General features: G+C 42.2%; 1 protein-coding gene across 1 annotated transcript in view; it reads left to right on the forward strand.

The window, feature by feature from the left end:
- The window catches only part of TKT (transketolase), a 29,586-nt gene that overhangs the window by 1,073 nt on the left and 3,847 nt on the right, over positions 1-24,666 (forward strand). Inside the window, exons 2-10 of the mRNA XM_069967040.1 lie at positions 10,705-10,822; positions 11,553-11,666; positions 12,049-12,146; positions 13,846-14,037; positions 15,197-15,315; positions 16,424-16,617; positions 19,344-19,508; positions 20,596-20,752; positions 24,418-24,548. Coding sequence (XP_069823141.1) covers positions 10,705-10,822; positions 11,553-11,666; positions 12,049-12,146; positions 13,846-14,037; positions 15,197-15,315; positions 16,424-16,617; positions 19,344-19,508; positions 20,596-20,752; positions 24,418-24,548 — 1,288 coding nt within the window. The remainder of the gene's footprint in view (positions 1-10,704; positions 10,823-11,552; positions 11,667-12,048; positions 12,147-13,845; positions 14,038-15,196; positions 15,316-16,423; positions 16,618-19,343; positions 19,509-20,595; positions 20,753-24,417; positions 24,549-24,666) is intronic.

Genomic DNA, 24,666 nt, shown 5'->3' on the forward strand with positions numbered 1-24,666 from the left:
GTTGGTGCCTGGTGTTCAGAATTAATTGTTATACAGCAAGGAGAAGGGCTCATCTAAGCACTTCACTCCAAGACTTGCTGCATAGAAAAAACTGTGATTCTGGGAATTAAGTGTAGTCAATCTAGTGATCAGTAGGGTAGTGATCAGCTGATCAAAAAATGGTCAAAAATTTTGACATGTCTAACAGTAACAGTTAAATGTAAGTGGAGTTCCTCATAAAGCTGAGAAGATGCAGTGCTCTTCCTTATACTGAATTATACAGAATGATGTCATATGTTAGGAATCCCGTATACATTGGGACTAGTGACACAAGGAAATATGGCCAGGTACCAGGAAGTAATACAACATCTACTAACCTTCAAGTATCACTTAAAGTAATTCTTGTGTAAGAAAGGAAAACCTGTTACCTGTCCCAGAGAAAGGAGTGCCCCGGGGGCGTGGGAGGAAGGATGTCCTGACACAGGAGGGACACTAGTGCGGAGCGTTACACGCCACTGTGTGCAGAATATATAGGGAGGCATTTCACATATACATTCACAAGAAGATTAATAATCCAAAGTAATGTTACTATATGCAGGATATGTGTAGCATAGAGAGAAGCACACACAGACACTTACAGTTTTACCCAGTTGATAAAATAAAAGCCATAAATGTTATGAAAAAAAATGGTACCCACTTCTTCAGTCTCCCACTGATCGGAGCGGATGCTGTACAAGTGGGTCCTGGTGGTCTCTATTTACAGCCCCCAAGCAGTGATGTATCGGCTGCACATGACCACTGTAGCCAGTCTGTAGTATTGCTGAGGCCACTGATTGGCTGCAGCAGTCACATGGCGGTACAGCGCATCTAAACTGAAAGACTGAACAGATCAGTGCTGGATGGGCACATGGAGAGATCTTGCCAGCAGGAGTGTAATTACCACTGTAGCAGCCATAGCGGCTGCTATGGGGCCAACCGTGGCCAGCTCCTGCGATACACTGGGCCCCCTGAGCCGTCATCATTTGCAGCACCCAGTGGCTGAGCAGGCCTTTTTGGTTCTGCAAATGTCCCTTTAAGGGCCTTATTACACGGCCCGATAGGGGGCACGATGAATACTGTAAACTGGTAGATCTGCGCTCATTTACTGGGCCTATTACATGGCCTGATAATCGTCTTGCAAGGGCTGCACTGACATCGTTACGTTGTCCTTGCAGCCCTTGTTTAAACAGTAGACATTACCTATCCACATTCAGGGGTCTTTCTGCAGTCTGCTTCTTCCCGGGTCCCACACGCTTGCATTTTCAAAATGGCCTGTCAGCTCAGACAGGCCGCTCTGAAGCTGCAGGGCGCCGAACCTGGGAAGACCAGGAGACCACAGGAGGACCCCTGGAGCGTGGATAGGTAATGTCTACTGTTTGCAGAATTGTTAGCTGCCGGCTACGCATTGCTGTTACATGTAGTGAAGCGCGGTTGGTGGCCGATGATTTTAGGTTTGGGCCTAAAGCAACAATCAGCCGATGATCGTTTCATCGGCTGATCGTTGTCTCTATTACACTGAGCGCTAATCTGTCGAATCAGGCGGATTCAACCGATTATCGTTCTGTGTAATAGGGCCCTAACTGCAAGCACTCCTGACAAGCACTTGCAATTATGCAGATATGACTACACTTAATGGCTTAGTGGTCAGTCGGGAAGGGGGAGGGGCTATCAAAGGTTTGCTATGGGGCCCAGACATTTCTAGTTATGCCCCTCTAGTATGGAGATATAGTGCATGTATACTGTATAAAATATATAAATATGCATACAATAGCTATATATATATATATCTATCTATCTATATATATCGCAGCCATACCACTGTTTGTAGAGCAGAGTGGTGGTTGGTAACCTAGACAATGAGCTGCCAACTATGGGAGGGGAAGAGCAGCATATCAGGAGAAGGCAAGTTTAGTGCATGAAAATATTTAACTTGATGAGTACTACTAAGTTTTACTATGTTAGTTGCGATGGGAATATCCCTTTAAAGGGGTTATCCAGCGCTACAAAAACATGGCCACTTTTCCCCCTACTGTTATCTCCAGTTCAGGTGCAGTTTGCAGTTAAGCTCCATTTACTTCCATTGAACTGAGTTCCAAACCCCACCCAATCTGGAGACAACAGAAGGGGGAAAGTGGCCATATTTTTGTAGTGCTGGATAACCCCTTTAAGAGGTGAGTAGTGTAATGTTTTCTTTATTTTTCTTTTTTTATGTTATAACATTGGCAGCAATTTTTTTAAGAACCATACAGTCCCTTTAAGCAGTTTAGGTTTAGGCTTTATCTGGTCGTTGACTTCTGGTGGAAACAGTACAAACATGTCTTTTTGCCATGGCATAACCTGAACATCAAGTGACTGCCAGGATTGCATGAAGTCTGCCAATGTTGGCTTACTCTACCAGCCGCCTGCTGCTGGGACATGTAAGCCTTTTTTTTTGCATAGTCATTCACCTTGCATAGAACCCAGTACTTCAGGTTGCCCCTCCTTGCCTATGATAAATTAGCTGTGTAGGTTTGGGCATGAACATCTACAGTTCCCTTTGTTCTCAGGATTGGCAGGGCTCCCAGGGGTTGGACCTCCATTTACCATAATACTATATGGCATATCCTACCCATATACCATATTATCACTGGTCTTTTTAAACACTGTGCACATTATCCGACTATTGTTGCATCACTGTGCGCATTATCCCTGTACTTTGATATAACTGTGGACATGATCCCTGTTCTGTGACATCACTGTGCACATGATCCCTGTTCTGTGACATCACTGTGCACATGATCCCTGATGTCACAGTGCACATGATCCCTGTTCTATGACATCACTGTGCACATAATTCCTGTTCTGTGACATCACTGTGCTCATTATCCCTGTTCTGTGACATCACTGTGCACATGATCCCCTTTCTATTACATCACTGTGCCAATAATCCCTGTTCTGTGACATCACTGTGCACATGATCCCTATTCTGTGACATAATTGCTGTTCTGTGACATCACTGTGCAAATAATCGCTGTTCTCTGACATCACTGTGTACATAGTCCCTGTTCTGTGACATTACTGCGCACATAATCCCTGTTCTGTGACATCACTGTGCACATGATTCCTATTCTGTGACATCACTGTGCACCCAATCCCTGTTCTGTGACATCACTGTACACATGATCCCTGTTCTGTGACATCACTGTACACATGATCCCTGTTCTGTGACATAATCCCTGTTCTCTGACATCACTGTGCAAATAATGGCTGTTCTGTGACATCACTGTGCAAATAATCACTGTTCTGTGACATAATCCATTTTCAGTGACATCACTGTGCACATGATCCCTGTGCCTGTGACATCACTGTGCACATGATCCCTGTTCTGTGACATCACTGTGCACATGATCCCTGTTCTGTGACATCACTGTGCACATAATCCCTGTTCTGTGACATCACTGTGCACATAATCCCTGTTCTGTGACATCACTGTGCACATGATCCCTATTCTGTGACATCACTGTGCAAATAATCGCTGTTCTCTGACATCACTGTGTACATAGTCCCTGTTCTGTGACATTACTGCGCACATAATCCCTGTTCTGTGACATCACTGTGCACATGATTCCTATTCTGTGACATCACTGTGCACCCAATCCCTGTTCTGTGACATCACTGTACACATGATCCCTGTTCTGTGACATAATCCCTGTTCTCTGACATCACTGTGCAAATAATGGCTGTTCTGTGACATCACTGTGCAAATAATCACTGTTCTGTGACATAATCCATTTTCAGTGACATCACTGTGCACATGATCCCTGTGCCTGTGACATCACTGTGCACATGATCCCTGTTCTGTGACATCACTGTGGACATGGTCCCTGTTCTGTGACATCACTGTGCACATGATCCCTGTTCTGTGACATCACTGTGCACATGATTCCTATCCTGTGACATCACTGTGCACACAATTCCTGTTCTGTGACATAATCCCTGATCTGTGACATCCCTGTACGCATTGTCCCACTGTTGTTACATGACTGTGTGCATTATGATTGATATCATTGTGCGCCATAACCCTCTAATGTAATATCACATTCATCATAGAGATGCATAAAACCTTGTGCAGAGGAGCAGTTTTCCATACCAACCAAACAGATCACTTCTTTTATTTTTAAGAAAAACTCTAAAATGAAAGCTCTAATCTGATTGATTGCTGTGGCCGCCCCAGAAATCCTTGTATAAGTTTTGGCTGCAGCAGGGAGGTGAGATGGGAGCAGTATAATAGACTCATTGAATTCCACAGTGGGGAATGTGTCTCAGCCTGAAGTGATGGGCGATTTCTGCCTCACAGCACAATCATTTCTGCTTTTTTTCACACAGAAAAGCAGTCACAACCAATGAACAACAAACACAAGATGCCCTTGGTACGCTGGTGTGCCAGATATCCTGAGGCTCCCGCTATCTCCCGGCCTCTGAGAATAGGCTGTCCTGACCAGACACATCCCTGACATCCCAGATACATGGAAGCCCTCCAATTCCTTCCTCCATTTATAACCAGCAGCCCCTAATGTTCTGGCAGCCGTATCGCTCCTGATTATATACCGGAATATCAGCCCTATCCAATGCATTATAGTAGTGTATAATGCCATGTTTTATAAGGGAGATGGCTACACTAAAACCCAGGATACAAGGTGATTTGTAGATGGTTTATGTACATTATAAGGTTTTAGTATTTAACAAAGTTTTAGAAACATTGACCCCCAGAACACCCCCCCCCCCCCCCCACAATCATAAAAGAATTGTTATAACAAATGTGAGGTACATATAATAACAGGTTGAGGCCTTATTCACACTTCTGCAGTACCTGTACAGATTATGGGCCCATCTGTTTCTAGGTCCCTGTTCACACGCCCTTAGGTGCCAGGGCTGTCATTTTTTTGCCCCAATAATACTGGTTGATCCTAGTATGGACCATTGCAATATGGATCACCATCTATGAAAGGGTCTGTACAATTACTGACAGCTATGGATGCACATCTCTAGTGCTGTCTGCAGCTGCAGGTCTATGGCCATGGACAGCACTACGGATCTGTGAATGAGTCTCATAGGCTGGGATCAGACTGCGTTTTTGCAGTCCGTATTTTTTAACCATTTTATGCTAAACAGATGCATTTGTGTGCATCCGTTTTCCCTTTGACTTCTATTATAATAAAAAAATGGATCAAAACACATTTGTTTTTTAGCATACACAAAAATGTGGTCGGTCCCTTTTTTGTGTAAACTAAAAAACAGATACAATTTGATCCGTGGAGTCTTGCAGTGGCTCTCCATCTCCAGATAAAAACGCATGCACACTCCGCTGAGCTAAGTAACAAGGAGAAACACAGGATATCCAATAACACTGATAGCCACAGTGCCCCCAATAACACTGACAGCCACAGTGCCCCCAATAACACTGATAGCCACAGTGCCCCCAATAACACTGACAGCCACAGTGCCCCCAATAACACTGACAGCCACAGTACCCCCAATAACACTGACAGCCACAGTGCCCCCAATAACACTGACAGCCACAGTGCCCCCAATAACACTGACAGCCACAGTGCCCCCAATAACACTGACAGCCACAGTACCCCCAATAACACTGACAGCCACAGTGCCCCCAATAACACTGACAGCCACACTACCCCCAATAACACTGACAGCCACAGTGCCCCCAATAACACTGACAGCCACAGTGCCCCCAATAACACTGACAGCCACACTACCCCCAATAACACTGACAGCCACAGTGCCCCCAATAACACTGACAGCCACAGTACCCCCAATAACACTGACAGCCACAGTGCCCCCAATAACACTGACAGCCAAAGTACCCCCAATAACACTGACAGCCACAGTGCCCCCAATAACACTGACAGCCAAAGTACCCCCAATAACACTGACAGCCACACTACCCCCAATAACACTGACAGCCACAGTGCCCCCAATAACACTGACAGCCACAGTGCCCCCAATAACACTGACAGCCACAGAACCCCCAATAACACTGACAGCCACAGTACCCCCAATAACACTGACAGCCACAGTGCCCCCAATAACACTGACAGCCACAGTACCCCCAATAACACTGACAGCCACAGTGCCCCCAATAACACTGACAGCCACAGTACCCCCAATAACACTGACAGCCACAGTACCCCCAATAACACTGACAGCCACACTACCCCCAATAACACTGACAGCCACAGTACCTCCAACAACAATGATGGCCCATGGGTCATAAATAACAGTGACCCTCAGAGAACTCCCATAACAATTACATCCATAGGACCCCCCTAATAACAGTGGCAGCCAAAGGACCCCCAATTACAGTCATGGCCCCAGGGTCCCTAATAGCGACGAAGCTCAGAGACCCCCCCCCCCCCCATAGCACTTACAACTACAGGACCCTCAATCACATAGCCACAATGTCTATTGTAACAGTCACAGGATCATCAATAACAGTGGTGCTTATAGAACCCCTATGTGATCGTTTACAACAACAGGACCCCCAATGACTGACGGCCGTCCTATAAAAGTGACCCAATTCCTTGATTGGTGTGATATCTCATTCATTGTATCTATGGGGCAACCCCAGAAGTCTTCCCCATTCTCCAGTGTTTCAGCACACTTATCTGTGATGGGTGAAGGAAGTTGACTTGAAATTTGAGGTTATTATTTTGAAAGAGGAATAAAAAACAGAAGAAGCTGAAATAACCAAAATCTAGGAAATAATAGTTGAGAAAGTGAAGAAGCCACTTGGTTAATACTCTTTGCTAATGTAGTGTTTGAAGATAGATAGAGAGATAGATAGATACCGTAGATAGATAGGTAGGTAGGTAGGTAGATAGATAGGTAGGTAGATAGATAGAGATATAGATACCATAGATAGATGTCGTAGATAGATTGAAAAATTCCAACAGCACTTTCAAATTCACTACAAACGTGTAGGTTTATTCCATCAATCCAACATAAGTGCAGCACAGCAAAAATCAAGCGACATTTCTTCTGTCTCACACAGTCATTTTCAAGCTTGCTGCACTTATGTTGGATTGAGGGAATAAAGCTAGACGTTTGAAGTGAATTTGGAAGTGCTGTTGGAATTTTTTTAACCTAAATTGTTACTGTTGTGTTTCTTTTTTTTTTTTTTTTTTTTTTTTTTTGCAGAAATCAATAGTCCAGGCGATTTTAAGAAACTTTGTAATTGGGTTTATTAGGCAAACATGCCATTATCTGCATTCAAAAAGACTTTACCCACCCCCCACCCCCCTCTCCTCTCTCTAATTCACTGCTCATTATCAGGAAATCTCGACTCTTTTACATCAGTCGAGCCCTGTGTAACCTATGGAGAGGGGAGGGGGAGGTGGGAGATTAGTTGCCAGCAGAGAGCAGAGAACAAAGGATTACACTGCGCGACCTGTGTGAAAGCCGGTATTCAGTGCTGACTTAAGAGGAGATGGGCTGATGTAGCTGTAAATTAACTCTTTGTTGTCCTGTTTTGGTGCCTCATCTCCCTCCACCCTTCCCCTCTCCATAAGAGAACCATGAAGACAGGGTGGAGAGCATGATAAAAAAATGCATTTTTCGGCTAATAAGCCCAATTATAAAATTTCTTAAATTCGCCTGTACTATTGATTTCCGCAAAAAAAATTTAAACGACAGTGACACTTTAAATATTTTGATCCGAGTCAGGATCCTCCAAGCTGTGCCGCTCACATTCCTGTTGTATAGATAGATAGGAGATAGATAGATAGATAGATCTTACATAGATAGAGAGTAGAATGCAACGAGTACTTTTAAGAACAAAGGCAGAAGAATTTGCCAGTGTTGCTTCAAGCAGTGATGAGCTGGCATCTGCCATTCCTCGTGGGCAGTCAGGCCATTAAACCGTCATTACTTGTCTCATCCAGAACAGCTCGGCCGCCCTGTGTCTGCACTGTTAATACCAGTGGAATTTGTGGTGCAATGTTATATAATGGACAATATAGGAGCTGCGGTCCTGTTAGGACACATAGGACTGTTGTGTAAGGACTGTGTATGAGGAACACACATCATGCAATCAGCACAGATAGGCAGTTATTGCACTAGGGAGAGACGTGAGTGTGCCCCTTGTGTTGTACTATTTATACAACTGTGTGATTACCTGATGAAATCTCCAGTTGACGCTTCTGGTTTGCAAGACACCACATACTTTGTTGGGCTGTGTTGACTTCTGTATGGGGGGGATAACAGATCTGTTACAGTCAGGGATCTAGCTGTATATTATTATAGAATTTCATATCCATACCATATAGTTGCCTATGACTAATAGGGGCCTCCGCGACTTCCTATGCCTATATACAGGCTCTATGCACATGGCTGTTCAGTGTGTATACAGTATTACATTATTGCTATGTCTATGGTTTAGGGACTTCTGATCCTGCTTTTCTTCTGACCGTACTCCCTGGGAGTTGTTCTTACTATCACCTCTACCTTCTCCCTATTTCAGGCCATGAAGAGGACACAGATCTAGACCTCGGCTAAGTATAGGTGCAGTTTGCAGGGTTGGGCGTATTTAACTCGCATGTAGAATTCCTCTATTGTTTGAGGTTAACAAATGTAAACTGAACCACGTGTGCAGATTATGGACTAACATGTATTCTGCCCTGTAAGGATGAGTAATCAGTATTACCAGCATGCATATAGACCTCTCTGTCTAACTCGCATGGGGATTCTCAGTCAGCACTCACCGTATATGTCACATAGGGTCTTAGAGCAATTTTGTTATTGTCCAGATGCCCATTGTGTACCAGATGTGCTGCGTCACAGTGACTCTGGTTGTTTGGATTTTATGATTTTGTGTAATGTGTAATGTCAAAAGTACTAGTGCACGCTTAAATAAACTATATATACTATACTATATATATGTAGTATAAGTGAACCCATCGGAATTACCTGAATCTCTGCATTGACTAGTATTAAAATGTGTGTGCATTGACTAGTATTAAATGAATGTGAGAAAAATCCGGATTATTGCTGCTCTCCCTAAGAGAAGGTTCACACTACAGAACACGAGCTGAGAATTTCCGACAGATTCCGTAGCTCGAAACCGTTTACAGCCGCGCGCCTTTCCGCTCGCTCCATAGACACCATTCTATGGGTGGCCCGATTCCGCTATCCCCCTAAAGAATTCTATCAATTCTTTCGGTGGAATGCGGAATTCGCCCGTGCATAGAATGGTGACTATGGCAGAGACGGAAAGGTGCGCAGCCGTGAACGGGTATGAGCTACGGAATCTGTCGGAAATTCTCCGCTCGGGTTCCGTAGTGTGAACCTACCCTAAGAGTGGGGCATCCTTATCTGATCTCTGTGAGCTGAGAAACAACTCAAGGGTAATGGCAAGGGTTAATTTACATTTTCCCCCTGATCCATGGATGTTTACTCATTGTGCTTCAAGGGGTACTCTGGCAAAAATCTTTTTCTTTGTAAATCCAGTTGATTTGAAAGTTATATACTATATTATTTACTTCTATTTAAAAATCTCCAGTCTTCCAGTACTTATCAGCTGCTGTATGTCCTGCAGTAAATGATGTTTTCTCTTCAGTCTGACACAGTGCTCTCTGCTGACGTCTCTGTTCAAGGGTATGTGCACACTGAGTAATTTTGATGGAAACTTCGTTGTGGAATTCTCAGCTTGCGTCTCGCGTCTCCGCCCGTGTCATAGACTCCATTCTATGCACAGGCGGATTCTTTAATCCGTCCAAAGAATGATCAAGTTCATTCTTTGGATGGAGGGCGGAATCCGACCGTGCATAGAATGGAGACCACGGAGACGAGCTGAGAATTCCACTAAAGAGTTTCCATCAAAATTACCTCAAGACAAAAACTGCCCAGAGCAGGACAGAGATGGCAGCAGAAAGCACTGTGTCAGACTGGAAAGAATATACCACTTTCTGTAGAACATAAAGCAGCAGATAAGTACTGGAAGACGAGATTTTTAAACAGAAGTAAATTAAAAATCTAAATAACTTTTTGAAACCAGTTGATTTAAAAAAAAAAGAAGTTTTCTCCAGAGTTCTCCTTTAAAAAGACATGAACAGGACAACTTTTTATATGCTATTAGTTTAGTAAGTGTTTCCCTATATTTGTGATTAAGGTAAGAATCAAACCCCAATTTATTTGTAATCAGTGCAGAAATCCAGGAAAATACAAGGGGTTTACTTACTTTTTCTTGCTACCTTATATGATAGGTCACTAGCGCTTGTGTTGGTTACAGCATGTCAATTATAAGCAGAATATTTTGACCTATTAATTCTAAACCATGTAATAGGATGCTACAAAACACAACTAGCAGATTTTGAAAGTTTATATTTTTGTTGTATGTAGTAAGGATTCTTTGGTTTCTGGGGGAAGATGACAGATTTAAATGCTTTGAGATTGGAGCTGGAGGCGCTGTTGCATTGATGTCTATGGAAATTATCATCCATTGACTGTAGCGATAGGTGGTACTACCAGTTACCAATGATAAAGATAAGTAAAACATGGTGGATCTTTTGCATATCTAATAAAATGGTTGAAAGTAAAAATATAGTATCATTTATCATTCGGTGGTGTGACTATTACCTTGCAAGCAAACTAAGTGCGGTATGTTAACACTGTGATCTGTTTTTTCCCATCTAGACATCCATCATCATGCTGCAGCGCAGCCGAAATTATGTCAGTATTGTTTTTCCATACAATGAAGTACAAGCCTCAGGACCCCAAGAACCCCAACAACGATCGTTTTGTGATGTCCAAGGTATGTTATAATGTGAATTCCCTGTTAATATTACAGTCATGGTCGGAACATCGTGAAAAGCCATTTTGTATAAGGGTCCATTCACACATTGCTGAGTTTTACCTTTTATGGAAAGCGAATCATATGACTATGTCCTAATTTACATAGATTAAAATGGAGGCTTAAGGCCCTATTACATCAAACGATTATCGGTTGTACTTGGCCAATAATCGTTTGGTGTAGTAGCTCATGTTAAAAGAACATGATCAGCCGACGTGCACAAAGTCGGCTGATCATGGTCTTTTAACATGTTGAAAATCACAATCACGACAGCGACAGTCTGCTGCTTGTCGCTCCATGCAATAGGAGCAGTGGCAGCAGACCGCCACTCTCTTGAATGGGCAGCCTGAACGATTTAAGGATCATCCGGACAGCCCCTCCTGCAGCTCCCCTAGGTCCCCTTGCTCCTTCTTATGATCTTTTGAAGGCAGTTGTAGATTTACCACTCTGTTTTTATGACAATGTTGTGCTATGTGTAATGATTATGTTGTTTTGCTACATGATAGTGTGGGAATGTAATAGCAATCCAGTGAAGTGTGATTATTACATTACTCCAGGTTTATGGCGGCTCCTAATCCATGGAAGATCTGCTCTGAAAGGATGCTACAGCTAATGTTTTGTCTTCTTAATAATAAAAGATTAAGTCATGTGGGAACTCTGCATTTACTGACTATTTCTTCTCCTCATTCAGGGTCACGCAGCCCCAATCCTGTATGCAGCCTGGGCAGAAGCTGGTTTTGTGCCTGAATCTGAATTGTTGAACTTAAGGAAACTTGACTCTGTCCTTGAAGGTCATCCCGTACCGGTGTGTATTCTCTATTATTCTAACGTCCACATAATCCTGAAAACTATGGGATTTCTGCTGAAATATCAGTAAAGAATAAAGTAAGAGTGCCCATTGAAAATTTTAATGCCTCCCTTTAACCTGAGATGCTTCAAACAAAAAACTCTATGGGGGAGATTTATCAAAGGGTGTAAAATTTAGACTGGTGCAAACTGCCCACAGCAACCAATCACAGCTCAGCTTTCCTTTCAGCACTGCCTAAAGCTGAGCTGTGATTGGTTGCTGTGGGTAGTTTGCACCAGTCTAAATTTTACACCCTTTGATAAATCTCCCCCATTGGCTCTGTTATGTAATCTATCAGTGGTTTTAAAGAGTGCTGATCTTCTAATGCTATATCCTGTAGAGACAAGAATTCACAGATGTGGCCACAGGATCGCTGGGACAGGGGCTGGGTGCAGCGGCTGGAATGGCCTATACAGCAAAATACTTTGACAAGGCCAGGTAAGGATGCTGTTAATGAATGATCTCTCCATGTTTAGATTGTGTTAGATCGTCCAGGAGCCCATAGGCGATAGTGGCAATCTGCTGTCGCCGCTCCTATTACGTTAAGCGACGGCAGGCACACCACCGCTATCGGCATCTGGATTTTGGTTCCTCTTGTAAACCAGCGATCAGCTGACATTGCACATGTCGGCTGATCGTTGTTTTATGACTATTACATGAGCTATTACACTGCTGATAATCGCTCCATGTAATGGTACCCTTACTGTTCTTTTAGAGGAAGAAGGATAGTCAAAACAGATGTCTGCTCCATGCTCTTAGTACCTTAGTGAAGCCAGTCTGGGAGGGAAGGAGGAGGGCTTAGCAAACATCACCAGAAGCATCCGTGTCTACTACTCTGTGACTAGTTAACAGTTGTATGACATGAGCAGACATTAAAGTTAACTTACTGCTAAGTTTGTTGGGCCCATATATAATCCGTACATAAAGTTCTCTTCATGCAATGTACACGACCAAAGAAATGTCTTGCTACGCTCCAGATACCTCTACTACGATCACCAAGGAGAGGGACCCTTTATGCTAAGTAAGCAGAACTCTGTACACTGGTAGATATACTTATTAACATTAAACTAAGTAGCAAAAATATATTCTCTGGAGCATCGGACAAAATTATCTCGTATGGCTGGAAACATTGCAAATCTTATAGAAAATCTTATAGTGTCTCTGTCATTTAAAAAAAAACTTGCTTCACTGCTCAGCTTACTGTGATCTATGTCCAGCTGCTTTAGATGGTCTCCATTATAAGTAGTATATGGAGGCCGTCTAGTGCATCACAGTGAGCAGGGGAGGGACGTGCACAGCTGCACACTTCTTTCCTCTCGTTTATTCAGTAAATTTATACATTTATATCCCATTGATCAATATAAATATGGTTTGTAAGGAGTTCTTTCCATGCACCTGATAAGACCTGGCATACAATCCTAGGCCTGTTTGCTGAGGAGTGCCTGTTTAAGCTGCACATTGTCCTCAGCTTGGGCTATTCAGTAGCATTGCCGCCTTTTTTCTTACCTCGCTTGAACTTGGCGTCAGACGTGCAGGCTTTGGAAAGTGTGGAGGTTTGTTGTAAGGCAGGATTATCCACATAACCCTTGAATCATTGGCATAGACTGCTATGAGAAAACAATGTTGAAAGTTCATTGAAATTCTAAAATTTTGCTGAACCTACTGTAATTGTCTCAGCCAGTCCAATCCTGTGCTGGGTGATGTCTTACTGCCTGATGCTTCTTTTCTTTGACATCTACCATCAGAGGGGACACCCTGCCGAAATCAGTGGGTGCAGCTGCAATAATCTACTGAGCATGCCCATGTGGAGAATATCTATGTCTTTCTTCTGAAGTTTAGCTAAGACATATACCTTCTTATCTCACTGACTCACCTCAAGCTTTATTCAGCTCCCGACCGCCACTCCAGTCCTCTTGGTGGGCACCACTTATGAATTTTAGGTCTGACTAAGCACTTTCTTGTTATCCACTCTCTTTCTTTAGGTAACTAAGGTTGGCTGTGGACTCAGGGATTTGTAGCTTTTGGGAAGGCTCCATTGCATATACCTGCAGTGTTCTAGCGCCATCTAGTGCAGTGCCAGCACACTATAAATAGTACTTAAAAAATCTAAAACCAATAAAGTGCATTATATTCACAGTTATCAAACCTACTGTCTCCTTGGGGATGGAGAGACATCAGAAGGTTCTGTTTGGGAAGCAATGAACTTTGCCAGCATATACAATTTGGACAATCTTACTGCCATCATAGATGTCAACCGCCTGGGACAGAGTGAACCTACACCCCTGCAGCACAAAGTGGACGTCTATCAGAAACGTTGTGAGGCCTTTGGGTATGTAATATTTATACTATATATAATAGATTGCTTCTTGCTATGCAGTAAAACTGGTAATAAACATTGTTCCATAGTGTTGTGCAGGGCCTAGTGCTATTGCAAATTAGGATTTCTGTAAACTGACCAAAATTTTTATACAGGTGAATCCTATTGTGGGTAGATCCTAAGGTCTCTATGTCTAATGTCTGTGGTGCCTGCTTAGTGGTGCCCTAAAAAAAAAAAAAAAAGATCAAACGGTTGGTATCTTAAAGGGGTTGGCCACTTTTATAATAGTTCAGTGTACAATATAAGTTAGTGTACTCACTGTATATACTAAAAGCAGCTCCATGTGTACCTTATAGAGCTAAAATCCAGGGTGGGCTGCCCTGCTCTGTGGTGAGTCTGTCTATTAAATGGCCGACATGGAGGCCATCCAATACCGCACCAACACTGAGGCTGTATATGCCTATGGTGGGGTGGGGCATGGTCACATGCTCCTCTATGTCGGCCATCTTATGGACAGAATCACCACAGAGCAGGGCAGCACAGCCTGGAGGAGGGGAGTCTGATTTTAGCTCTATGAGGTACACAGGGAGCTGCTGTCAGTATATACAGTGGGTTAGGATGAAGTTGCCAACCCCTTTAACCTTTCCATCCAGTTTTGTTTGGAGATAAGCAGCATTAGCGCTATCTGGCATCCATGTAACCTCTGCCCTAAGTCATGCAGAACAGCTTCAGCTAAGATCTGTCTTAATGGGAAATCCCTCAGTAAGTGATGGCATATCAATAGGATAGCCACCACTTTTCATACAGAGAAGCTGAGACCTCCTCAGAATGAATCATCAGAATGAAGGACCACATCATTGGTATAGTGCTGTTTCCTCTTCACTAATTTGTCCCTGCACAGTGGTCCACTGTATTAATATTGTATCCAAAGTACCTAAAGTTCAGGCATATTATAATTTTAGATTTCAGGGAAATCATTTTTTTTTTTTAAATTGAAGCCAACTATTCAAGCCCTTTACAAAGCAAAGCAATCTGCTGACTGTCAGTCATTTCTGGCTCTGATCTGTCGCTTCTGCTTTGTGGATGTGAGAGGTGCCCCCTTCTTGGGCTTGTTTGTGTATAATACTGTGCTAATCACTAATAACTAATACATATTATCTGTGCATTTTAGGTGGCACACCGTCGTTGTGGACGGGCACAGTGTAGAAGAGCTGTGTAAGGCATTGACTCCAGTCAAAAACCAGCCAACTGCCATCATTGCCAAAACATTAAAGGGCAAAGGAATCCCAGGTATAGTGCACATCAAGCTGCGGAGACCTAACTTGGCATGAATAAATGTTGTGAACTAAAACAACAAATATAGAATTTTACAAGCATTATGAGCTTATGAAATTCTTGCTGTTGCTGCAGAGATTAGATGGAGTGCATATGTACTTCTTTTTATGAGTTGTAATTTATTTCTTATATTCGGCAATCCGATCACAGTTCTTTGTAAAGGTTTGGATTAGGGATGGTCCGAACCCTCCGAGGTTCGGGTTCGTATGAACCCCAACGCTCGGCATCAGATTCCCGCTGTCTGCCCGCTCCGTGGAGCGGGCGGATACAGCGGGAGGACCGCCTGTAAAACTAGGATACAGCCTATGGCTATGGCTGTATCCCAGTTTTCTAGGCGGTCCTTCCGCTGGATCCGCCCGCTGCACGGAGCGGACAGACAGCGGGAATCATTACCGAGAGTTCGGGTTCGTACGAACCCGAACCGAACTCTGTTCGGACCATCCCTAGTTTGGATAAATGGTATAATTCTTTACTGTAGTGTGAACAGCAGCACAAACATATGGGGTTAATTTCCGCAGCCATATTACCAAGTACCAAAGCCAAGACTTAATGATAGCCTATAAATAGGCCCATCCCCCTAAATTGTGGCGTTTTAAGAATCTGAAAGAAAAATTAATAATTAGTAACAGTTTTTATTATGTGGGAAAGTTGTGAAGCTGCTAAATCTACAGGAAAGAAGCACTGCATCAGGAGAGGTTTCCCAGATTAAAAACATTGATGGTACTGGGTATTGGCACACCACCAATCAGACATCGGTATAGCCTTTTCATAGGCCATCAGTGCTAACAGCTACATACCATATAGTATGTGCAAAACTCACACTGTACAATAGGAAGAAAATGGGGTTAGACTGGGGAGAAGCCCTGGGACCTGTCCTGGGTAATAGGGCGGAGAAGTTAACCCCATGTACTGCTGTCAGTCAATGGATGCCAACTAACTTTAGTGGTGGTTCATGTTATACATCAAGGGAAATAAACCTTTAACTGCTTGTTCCACTAGCTGGAGCATCTGATCTCTGGGGGGTCTCTGGCAGGACCTTATCTAATCCTGCTCTGTTTTGAAGGTGTTGAAGATAAAGAAAACTGGCATGGGAAGCCACTTCCAAAAGACTTGGCTGAACAAGCTATTAAGGAGATAGAGAGCAAGATCCAAAGCAATAAAAAGCTGGTCCCAACACTTCCAGTGGAAGATGCACCTTCTGTCAACATCAAGAATATTAAGATGCTTTCTCCGCCTAATTTCAAGCTGGGAGATAAGGTAAATGATAGATAGATAGATAGATAGATAGATAGATATTCCACAAGAAGGATATGACTGCAGCACTCCAAAATAGTGTAGAAACGGTGATTTATTAGCTCATGGATACACACAGTAACGTTTCAGATTCATCAAAAGGATCCTTTTTCAAGCAAGTGAATACAAAATCTCTTTCGAGGGTATATATATACAAATACATAAGCGATTCAATTGATGTAATCCGTGATAATCTTCAGAATGCAAAAACACACAAGTGAATTCATAGTGTAATAATAAAGAATGTGGACATGTATACTTGTACAATCTCGGTATGTGCAATCATAAAGTGTATTAAAATGTGTATAGACTTAATTATACTAAATTATATACTAACAAGCTAATTTGGAGCAGCTGCGCTGTACTCACCAAGGGTGTCAGCTAACTAACAAGTAACGTCTATGGACATTGCTATACCCGGAACTCCATTTTAGAATAAATGACACGCACGCTAAGATGGAACGCACTATCTGCGCATGCGTTACACTGACCAATGATCTTCTCGCTCAAATGGTGGTTATGGAAACCATATAAACTAAGGGAACAGCGCAACATGCATATTGTCATACATACAAGGACATGTGTAACCGCTGCGGCCTCCTATCGGACTTATCTTGTATATAGATAGATAGATAGATAGATAGATAGATAGATATGCAAGTATTTCAGCAGCACAAAAGAGCAATGCAGTTCCTGTTGTAGTTCCAACCACGGACTTCCTAGTATATTGTAGTAAGTTCAACGGCACTCCAAGGTAAAGTGCAAAAAATAAGTGTTTATTCCAGTATCCAAAAAGTGTTTAACAGCACAGCAGTCAAAGAGAGGCAACGTTTCTGTGGCCTCACGCCATCATTTTCAAAGCTTGAAAATGGGGGCGTGAGGCCACAGAAATGTTGCCTCTCTTTGACTGCTGTGCTGTTAAACACTTTTTGGATGCTGGAATAAACATTTATTTTTTGCTTTTTACCTTGGAGTGCAGTTGAACTTACTACAAGATAGATAGATAGATAGATAGCACAGAAAAAAGCCACACATCCAAAGGCAATAAGGTGGGTGCTAGCAGAGAAAGTCCCTTGGCCGGGGATCCCCAATACAGTCCGCAAAAATCCGCAGCACTCCAACATGTGGCAAAGAAGATTTATTCCATCAAAACAGGTACAAAAAATAGCTACGTTTCAACTCTTTCTCAGAGTCATTCTCAAGCATTGTGGGAACATCCGTTGTGCATATCTATAGTGCTAACACATTAGCATAGGAAATTACCCATTAGTGATTTCAGAGACATATAATCAATAAAATACATAAATAATAACAAAAAAGCATGTGTCAGTATAAAAAAACGTGACCGGTATAAGATCACCAAAGTGCCATGCAATACGTGGCTGTGAACATATAAAACACCTAAATAAGCAACATGAATAATTATCGGGAGGGAGGAGCCACTCACCACTCGTATGAATAAGGGAGATAGATTCAGAACTAGTAATGGCGTCCAGCACGGTCGGATCGGCGTGGTGAGAAACTCATAGCGCATGCATGGAGGAGGCATATCCCCCTTGCAACCACTGGCCAACCGGAGTAGATGAAAGAGTGTACATAGCAACCGAGCATGTGCGGCTCGGAGATAAACAAACAGTGCCAAAGGCTATTTTTTGTACCTTGATGGAATAAATCTTCTTTGCCACATGTTGGAGTGCTGCGGATTTTTGCGGACTAGATAGAGAGATAGATAGATATATTTTGGTTATTTATATAGTGTATACATTTTATCTCGAGGTCTTCAGAAATAACCTGTCCTCAACTTCTCTATCTCTTATGTCCAGAAAACTGATCATAAATGGAGAGCACATATCTTTTTAAATCTTTTTTTGGCTTTTGTATTTAAAAACTGCATTCAAAAGCAATATGTGACGCCTTTAGACTTAAAGGGAACCCTTCATCAGTGTCATGCTGCCTGAACCATAGGTAGCATGCAAAAGAGACAGACTCTCTTTCAGAAGATTCATAGTTATAACATCATCCAGGAGCAGGGCTACAATGTGTCAGGGTGATTTCTAGACTGATAGGTCTCTGCCTATTTAGGTATAGAGAGAGATTTATCAACTAAGGCTGGTAGGAATAGGAGAACCTGCCAGGGACCACCCTAAGGATTCAGAGCCCTATTCCCATTTGGGGTTATGACTGTGAGTAAGCTGTGGTAAGGTTTTAGAGTGAAACATACATTCTTGTAGTAAGAGAGTCTGTCCCTGTTTCATACTTACAGTGAACTGATGACAAGTCCCCTTTAAGTGTAATTTGAAGATATCATGAAGCAATAGCTGGCGAAATGGCTAATATCAACAGTTGTATTGCAGCATATTTTTCAACACTTCAATTACATTTCCAACTATTTTATCTACAGCCCATTACCTCCAGAGCTCCTTCCTGTCCTAATGACAATCATATTTGAAGTGTTCTATTATTCAGAATGTCCCACATATACAGTATACATAGTCCAACATATACAAGAGGGAATCAATTTCATTTCCCATATCTCTCAGTGTTGATTTGCGGCTAGCTAGCCCATGTGATGTTGTCAACAGAAAGTAATTGTCTAACATGCATAACTCCTTTAGTTACCCAGAAACTATCAATGGATGAAATCTGCCCCCTTTAAATTAAGTTATATTAATAATACATCTCTCTTCTAGATTGCAACTCGTAAGGCATATGGTCTGGCGTTAGCTAAACTTGGCCAAGCTAACAACAGAGTCATTGCCTTGGATGGTGACACAAAGAACTCCACCTTTTCTGAGCTCTTTAAAAAAGAGTATCCAGACCGCTACATTGAATGTTTCATCGCTGAACAAAACATGGTAAGTCTTCCTAGCTTTTCATAGAAATAACAAAACATGGCAGTGGTTGCCTATCGACTTCACCAATTCTCTAGCTATAGATGTATATGCTGGATAAAGTCCCAATTTAGCATCAAATTGGGAGAATGGCATCATATGTGTGTCATGAATGCAGATTATAGCACCTGTAGAAAGCAGTGGACCCATATTGATCCTCCATGCATGGCAGAGTTTACATTGAAGTTTTATTCAGTTTCTGTAGGAATAAAGTATAGAGTAGGAGTAAATAAAGTTATGACATGCTGCATAGATATTCCTCCTTAGGGTATGTTCACACTACAGAATATGGGCTAAAATTTCAAGTGGAGGCCGTGCGGCAGACTTCGCTAGAATTTTGCCTGTCCCATTGACTCAGTGATATTCTTAAGCTCACGCTCCGCCCAAAGAACTGACATATCAATTTTTTGGGCGGACAGCGGATTGAGCTTGAGAATATCATTGAGTCAATGGGACAAGCGGAACCTCTAGCGGAGTCTGTCGTGCAGCCTCCACTTGAAATTTCAGCGCGTATTCTGTAATGTGAACATACCCTTACTAGGAATGCCCACAGAGGCACCTTATGGATCAAGTGTTCCACGCTATGATCAAGTGTTTGTGCACACTGGTATGGTATGTGCATGAGACTTCATTCTGAATTGCAGCAATGCAAGATCACACTAATTCTGGATTGTTGGACTTATAAGGGGAGATTCATGAAGCCTCCGCCAGTGGTGTACACCACGGAGAATGCACAGGTGTGTACCTTCTCTGTGGCGTATGCCTGCAGTTACCTCCACTTGCCTAATGGCCGCTGGGAGGGGGGGGGGGGGGGCGTCTAAGGCAGGGATGCCATAAAGTAGTGCAAATTCCTTTTTTTTTTTTTTTTTGTGACACTAGTAAGAACTGACTACAATCTAAGGTCTATAGGTTTAGCCCAATAGCCCCATGACTTCTCCCACCAAAACAATGTTTTTAATATAATATTCTTTTATTGGCCCTTTATCCACACATAAAAGTGCCAGCTATATTATATATCCTTACCTGTGTTATGTTCCCAAATTCTTTGTAGGTGAGTGTTGCCGTTGGCAGCACAACCAGAGGTCGTGCTGTTGCCTTTACCAGTGCCTTTGCCACATTCTTCACCAGAACCTTTGATCAAATCAGAATGGCCGCCGTCTCAGAGAGTAACATCAACCTCTGCGGGTCACATTGTGGGGTCTCTATCGGTGAGTTTTTCCCTTTCCATTACATTAGGCAATTATGATTCATTATGATGAACTCCTGAAAAGAGGTTGTTCACACCACCATATGATAAGAAACTGCCCAAATGACACGTCGACTTATTCCTGCTGGCATCGGCATGGGCTGCATTAATTTCAATGTCCTAATTGGGAGCTAGTGACTGCATTTGGGTCATTTTCCACATGTACTTCAGTGTTGTCTCTGGGTGGTTTGTAGCCCTTTTTAGTCCTAGACAAAAACTCTGATAGGTTCAGAAAATTACCCAAATGTCACTGGCCAGTGAGACGACTGGGGCCCATGCCGATCCCAGCAGAAATATGCTACAGGTCATTTTGACAGTTTCCCTAAGTATCTGTGTGACAAAAATCTTGGTGTGAACCCTGCCTTAGTCTCATACTTTTTTAGGCATTGGTGCTCTGCTTCTTCTGTATAGGTAGTGCTCAGGTCATGATACTAAAGGTCTATAGAGGTTGTCAAAAGTAAATATTAAATGCGCCACCTAGAGCTACAAGGGGTTGCTGGGATTTTGAGAATTAGACTGCAGTTGGTGCCACAATACTACAGCTCCATGGACATGACAAGTGACATCGCCATATCTTCATGCTACTTTTTTTTGCATTTTTCTCTCCCTTTACCTACTGTGTTATCTGTACCTTCCTTTCTGACATTTCTTCTGTTTCCTTCTCTTCCTTCCCTTTACTTATGTTTGCCTCTACCCACACTTCCTCCTTCACTCTTTTTCTTTAATTCTAGTCTTCATCACCCTCCCTTTCTCTATTTCTCTCTGTAACTTTATCTGTCTCCCTGCCAGGGAATGTTGAAAATCATTGTGCAGCATATGAGAAATTCAGAGCTTCCCACTTCTCCTCACATATGAGGAAAGCCTTGTGTAGAAATATTTAGCCACATCTTGCATAATGCCTGCAATGCCCCTGCTTAAAGGAATATCCTATAATATACTTACAGGTCAGTAAGATATAGGTCAGAAAACCTCTGCCTGCGTCCTCAGTAATTTTTCTTAGCAGGGAGCTACGTTTCCAATTCCACTGAATTGTTTATGGCCAAAACATAGGAATTAATGATTTCTATAGATTCCTGTACAATTGTGACATCTTATTCATTTGAGAGAAGGTGGGATGAAAAGTGCCAGGTCCTCCTGTGTTTGCATGGAGATGACATAGTAGTATGAACCAGCACCAGAGAGGGGAAGGGGGGGTTATTTAGTGATAGTAGTTTTCAGTTTATGAAATTCCCAACAGACAGAAGATCAACCCCCTATTGAAGTCTATGGGATAAGTAGAAACAGCCAGGTACAGTTTTTCCATCACTGGTCAGATCCCAGTAAACTAAATATGCCACATTACATTAGTACACCATAAAAATTAATTGTGGAAAACCCCATTCACTATGCTCCAAAAATATACAGATACCTACTTTACCTTCTCAGCCTCTTTCTTTTTCTTCTTTTAGTTCTCTTGTCTTTCTTTTCTTCAGACGTCCAAATTTAAGAAGACTGGTGTCTCCAGGTAGACCTGCATGCCATATATAAGCTGCTAATCCCATAGATCCATAGTCTTATCACAAGAAAGGTGCACGTGTGACATGACTAATGCCACATACTGCGCTGATATATGTAATACTAAGCTGTATATATATATATATATATATATATATATATATATATATATATATAATGTTGCACAGGGATTTGTACTATATATCTTGACTTTTTTTTACATTCTAACACAACAGAACATAGAACATAAATCTGCAGTTTTGCCTGCCATTACGACAGTACATATTGTTACCTTCAGCTTTTCTTTATTGTCTTTTGGAATCTATGGTATGGTCTCACATACTTTGTGTCTCCTCTATGCTGTTACATGGCAGCTCTATTTGTTCACAGAATTTTCTGTGAACAGACAGAAAAATTAGAACAATTATTAGAATTATTAGAATATTTAAAGGGAACCTGTTACCATCGACCTGTCTGCTTAATTCTGGAATATCTTTATCTAAAGCTCTGTGATGTGCTGTCCCTCTGTTATTTTTACTAGAAATGTATGACTCAATAACCAATGGGTGCTACTAATTTTTGGTGTGTCATTACAGTCCGGCACTGTCAGCTCTGATTGGATAGTGTCAGACAGTGTAGGGACACGCCTCCAATTAGTAACACCCAGTTGGTTATTAAGGGGTACTCCAGTGTTTTTTGTTTTCTTTTAAATCAGCTGGTGTCAGAAATTTATATAGATTTGTAATTAAATTCCAAGTAAAAGTACAATCTCAAGTCGTCCAGTACTATCAGCTGCTGTATGTGCTGCGGGAAGAGATGTATTCTTTCCAGTCTGCCACAGTGCTCTCTGCTGCCACCTTTGCCCATGACAGGAACTGTCCAAAGCAGGAGAGGCTTTCTATTGGATTTGCTACTGCTCTGTCATCTCTGACATTGACAGAGGTGGCAGCAGAGAGCACTGTGTCAGACTGGAAAGAACACACCACTTCCTGCAGGCCATACAGTAGCTGATAAGTACTGGAAAACTGGAGATTTTCAAATAAAAGTAAATTACAAATGTATATAGCTTTCTGACACCAGTTGAAAGAAAAAAAATATCACTGGAATTTCCCTTTAAATCCTAAATTTCTAGTAGGAATAACAGTGGAACAGCACGTTAACAGGTCATCCAAATTTATTATTTCATAGGCATTGCTTGTGTTTGCTAAAACAGATAGGTCATTAGGGGTCCTATTCCACCGGACGATTATTGTTCAGATTATCGTTAAATCGTTCGAATCTAAACGATAATCGTTCGGTTGAAATGCAGTTAACGATTAACGACCGAACGAGAAATCGTTGATCGCTTTATAAGACCTGGACCTATTTTTATCGTTGCTCGTTCACAAAACGTTTGCAAATCGTTCGCATTGAATAAGACGTCGTTTGGTCGTTCGCAGTAGATACAAACGCAATAGCAAAGAAATAGCGAGGAAGAAACGATCGCAAATACGATCATAAGTAACTGTTATCGTCGCGGTCGTTTGAGATCATTAGTCGTTAACGATTATGCGAACGATAATCGTCCGGTGGAATAGGGACCTAACCCTAAGCAATGGCTCATAAGCCTTAAAATGTGTAATCCTGGAGTTTCTTCTTTATTTGAATAGAGCTCAAAGATAGATAAGCTCTACACAGGTGGACCACCTGACACTGAAGGACTTGTATTTATTAGATGTTGGAAGGCCAGGTTTTTACATTGTGGCTACTGCACGAGGACAAGGCCATGTACGGAAGATATGGTGGCCAGTAGCGATTTGATTGTAGAACGCAGATTCATTGGCAAAATCATGCAGCCATTTGACTGTGCTTGGGGGCATGGTGTTATCCATATGCAGCAGCCACAGCATGGGCACTCGACTGTCTCTCATTGGTGGGACTCGATATTATAGCTCAATGCTTAGAACTTGAAACTAGCAGATCTGGTTGGTAAATCCACAATAAGTGAACGTAAACCTGCCTGGGATAAACATATAGATCACAAATAATAAGGAAATAATATATGGACAGATTACATGGACCAGGGTTTGTTTGTTTTTTCTATTCATTAAGATGTCTACATACGATTGTCTAATATTACTTTGCAATCTCTAGGTGAGGATGGAGCCTCTCAGATGGGACTGGAAGACTTGAGCATGTTCCGTGCTATTCCCAATTCAACTGTGTTCTACCCAAGTGATGCAGTATCTACTGAAAAAGCGGTCGAACTTGCGGCAAATAGAAAAGTAAGTCAGTAATGTTAAAGTGTTCCTACATGAGGAGTACCACTATTTCTGGCAAATATATTGCTTGTATATGGTATGTTTCCACCAGTTTTCTCCTCTGTAGGCTCCATCTTATTTC

The sequence above is a fragment of the Dendropsophus ebraccatus genome, chromosome 4 (assembly GCF_027789765.1).
Source record: "Dendropsophus ebraccatus isolate aDenEbr1 chromosome 4, aDenEbr1.pat, whole genome shotgun sequence".
NCBI lineage: Eukaryota > Metazoa > Chordata > Amphibia > Anura > Hylidae > Dendropsophus > Dendropsophus ebraccatus.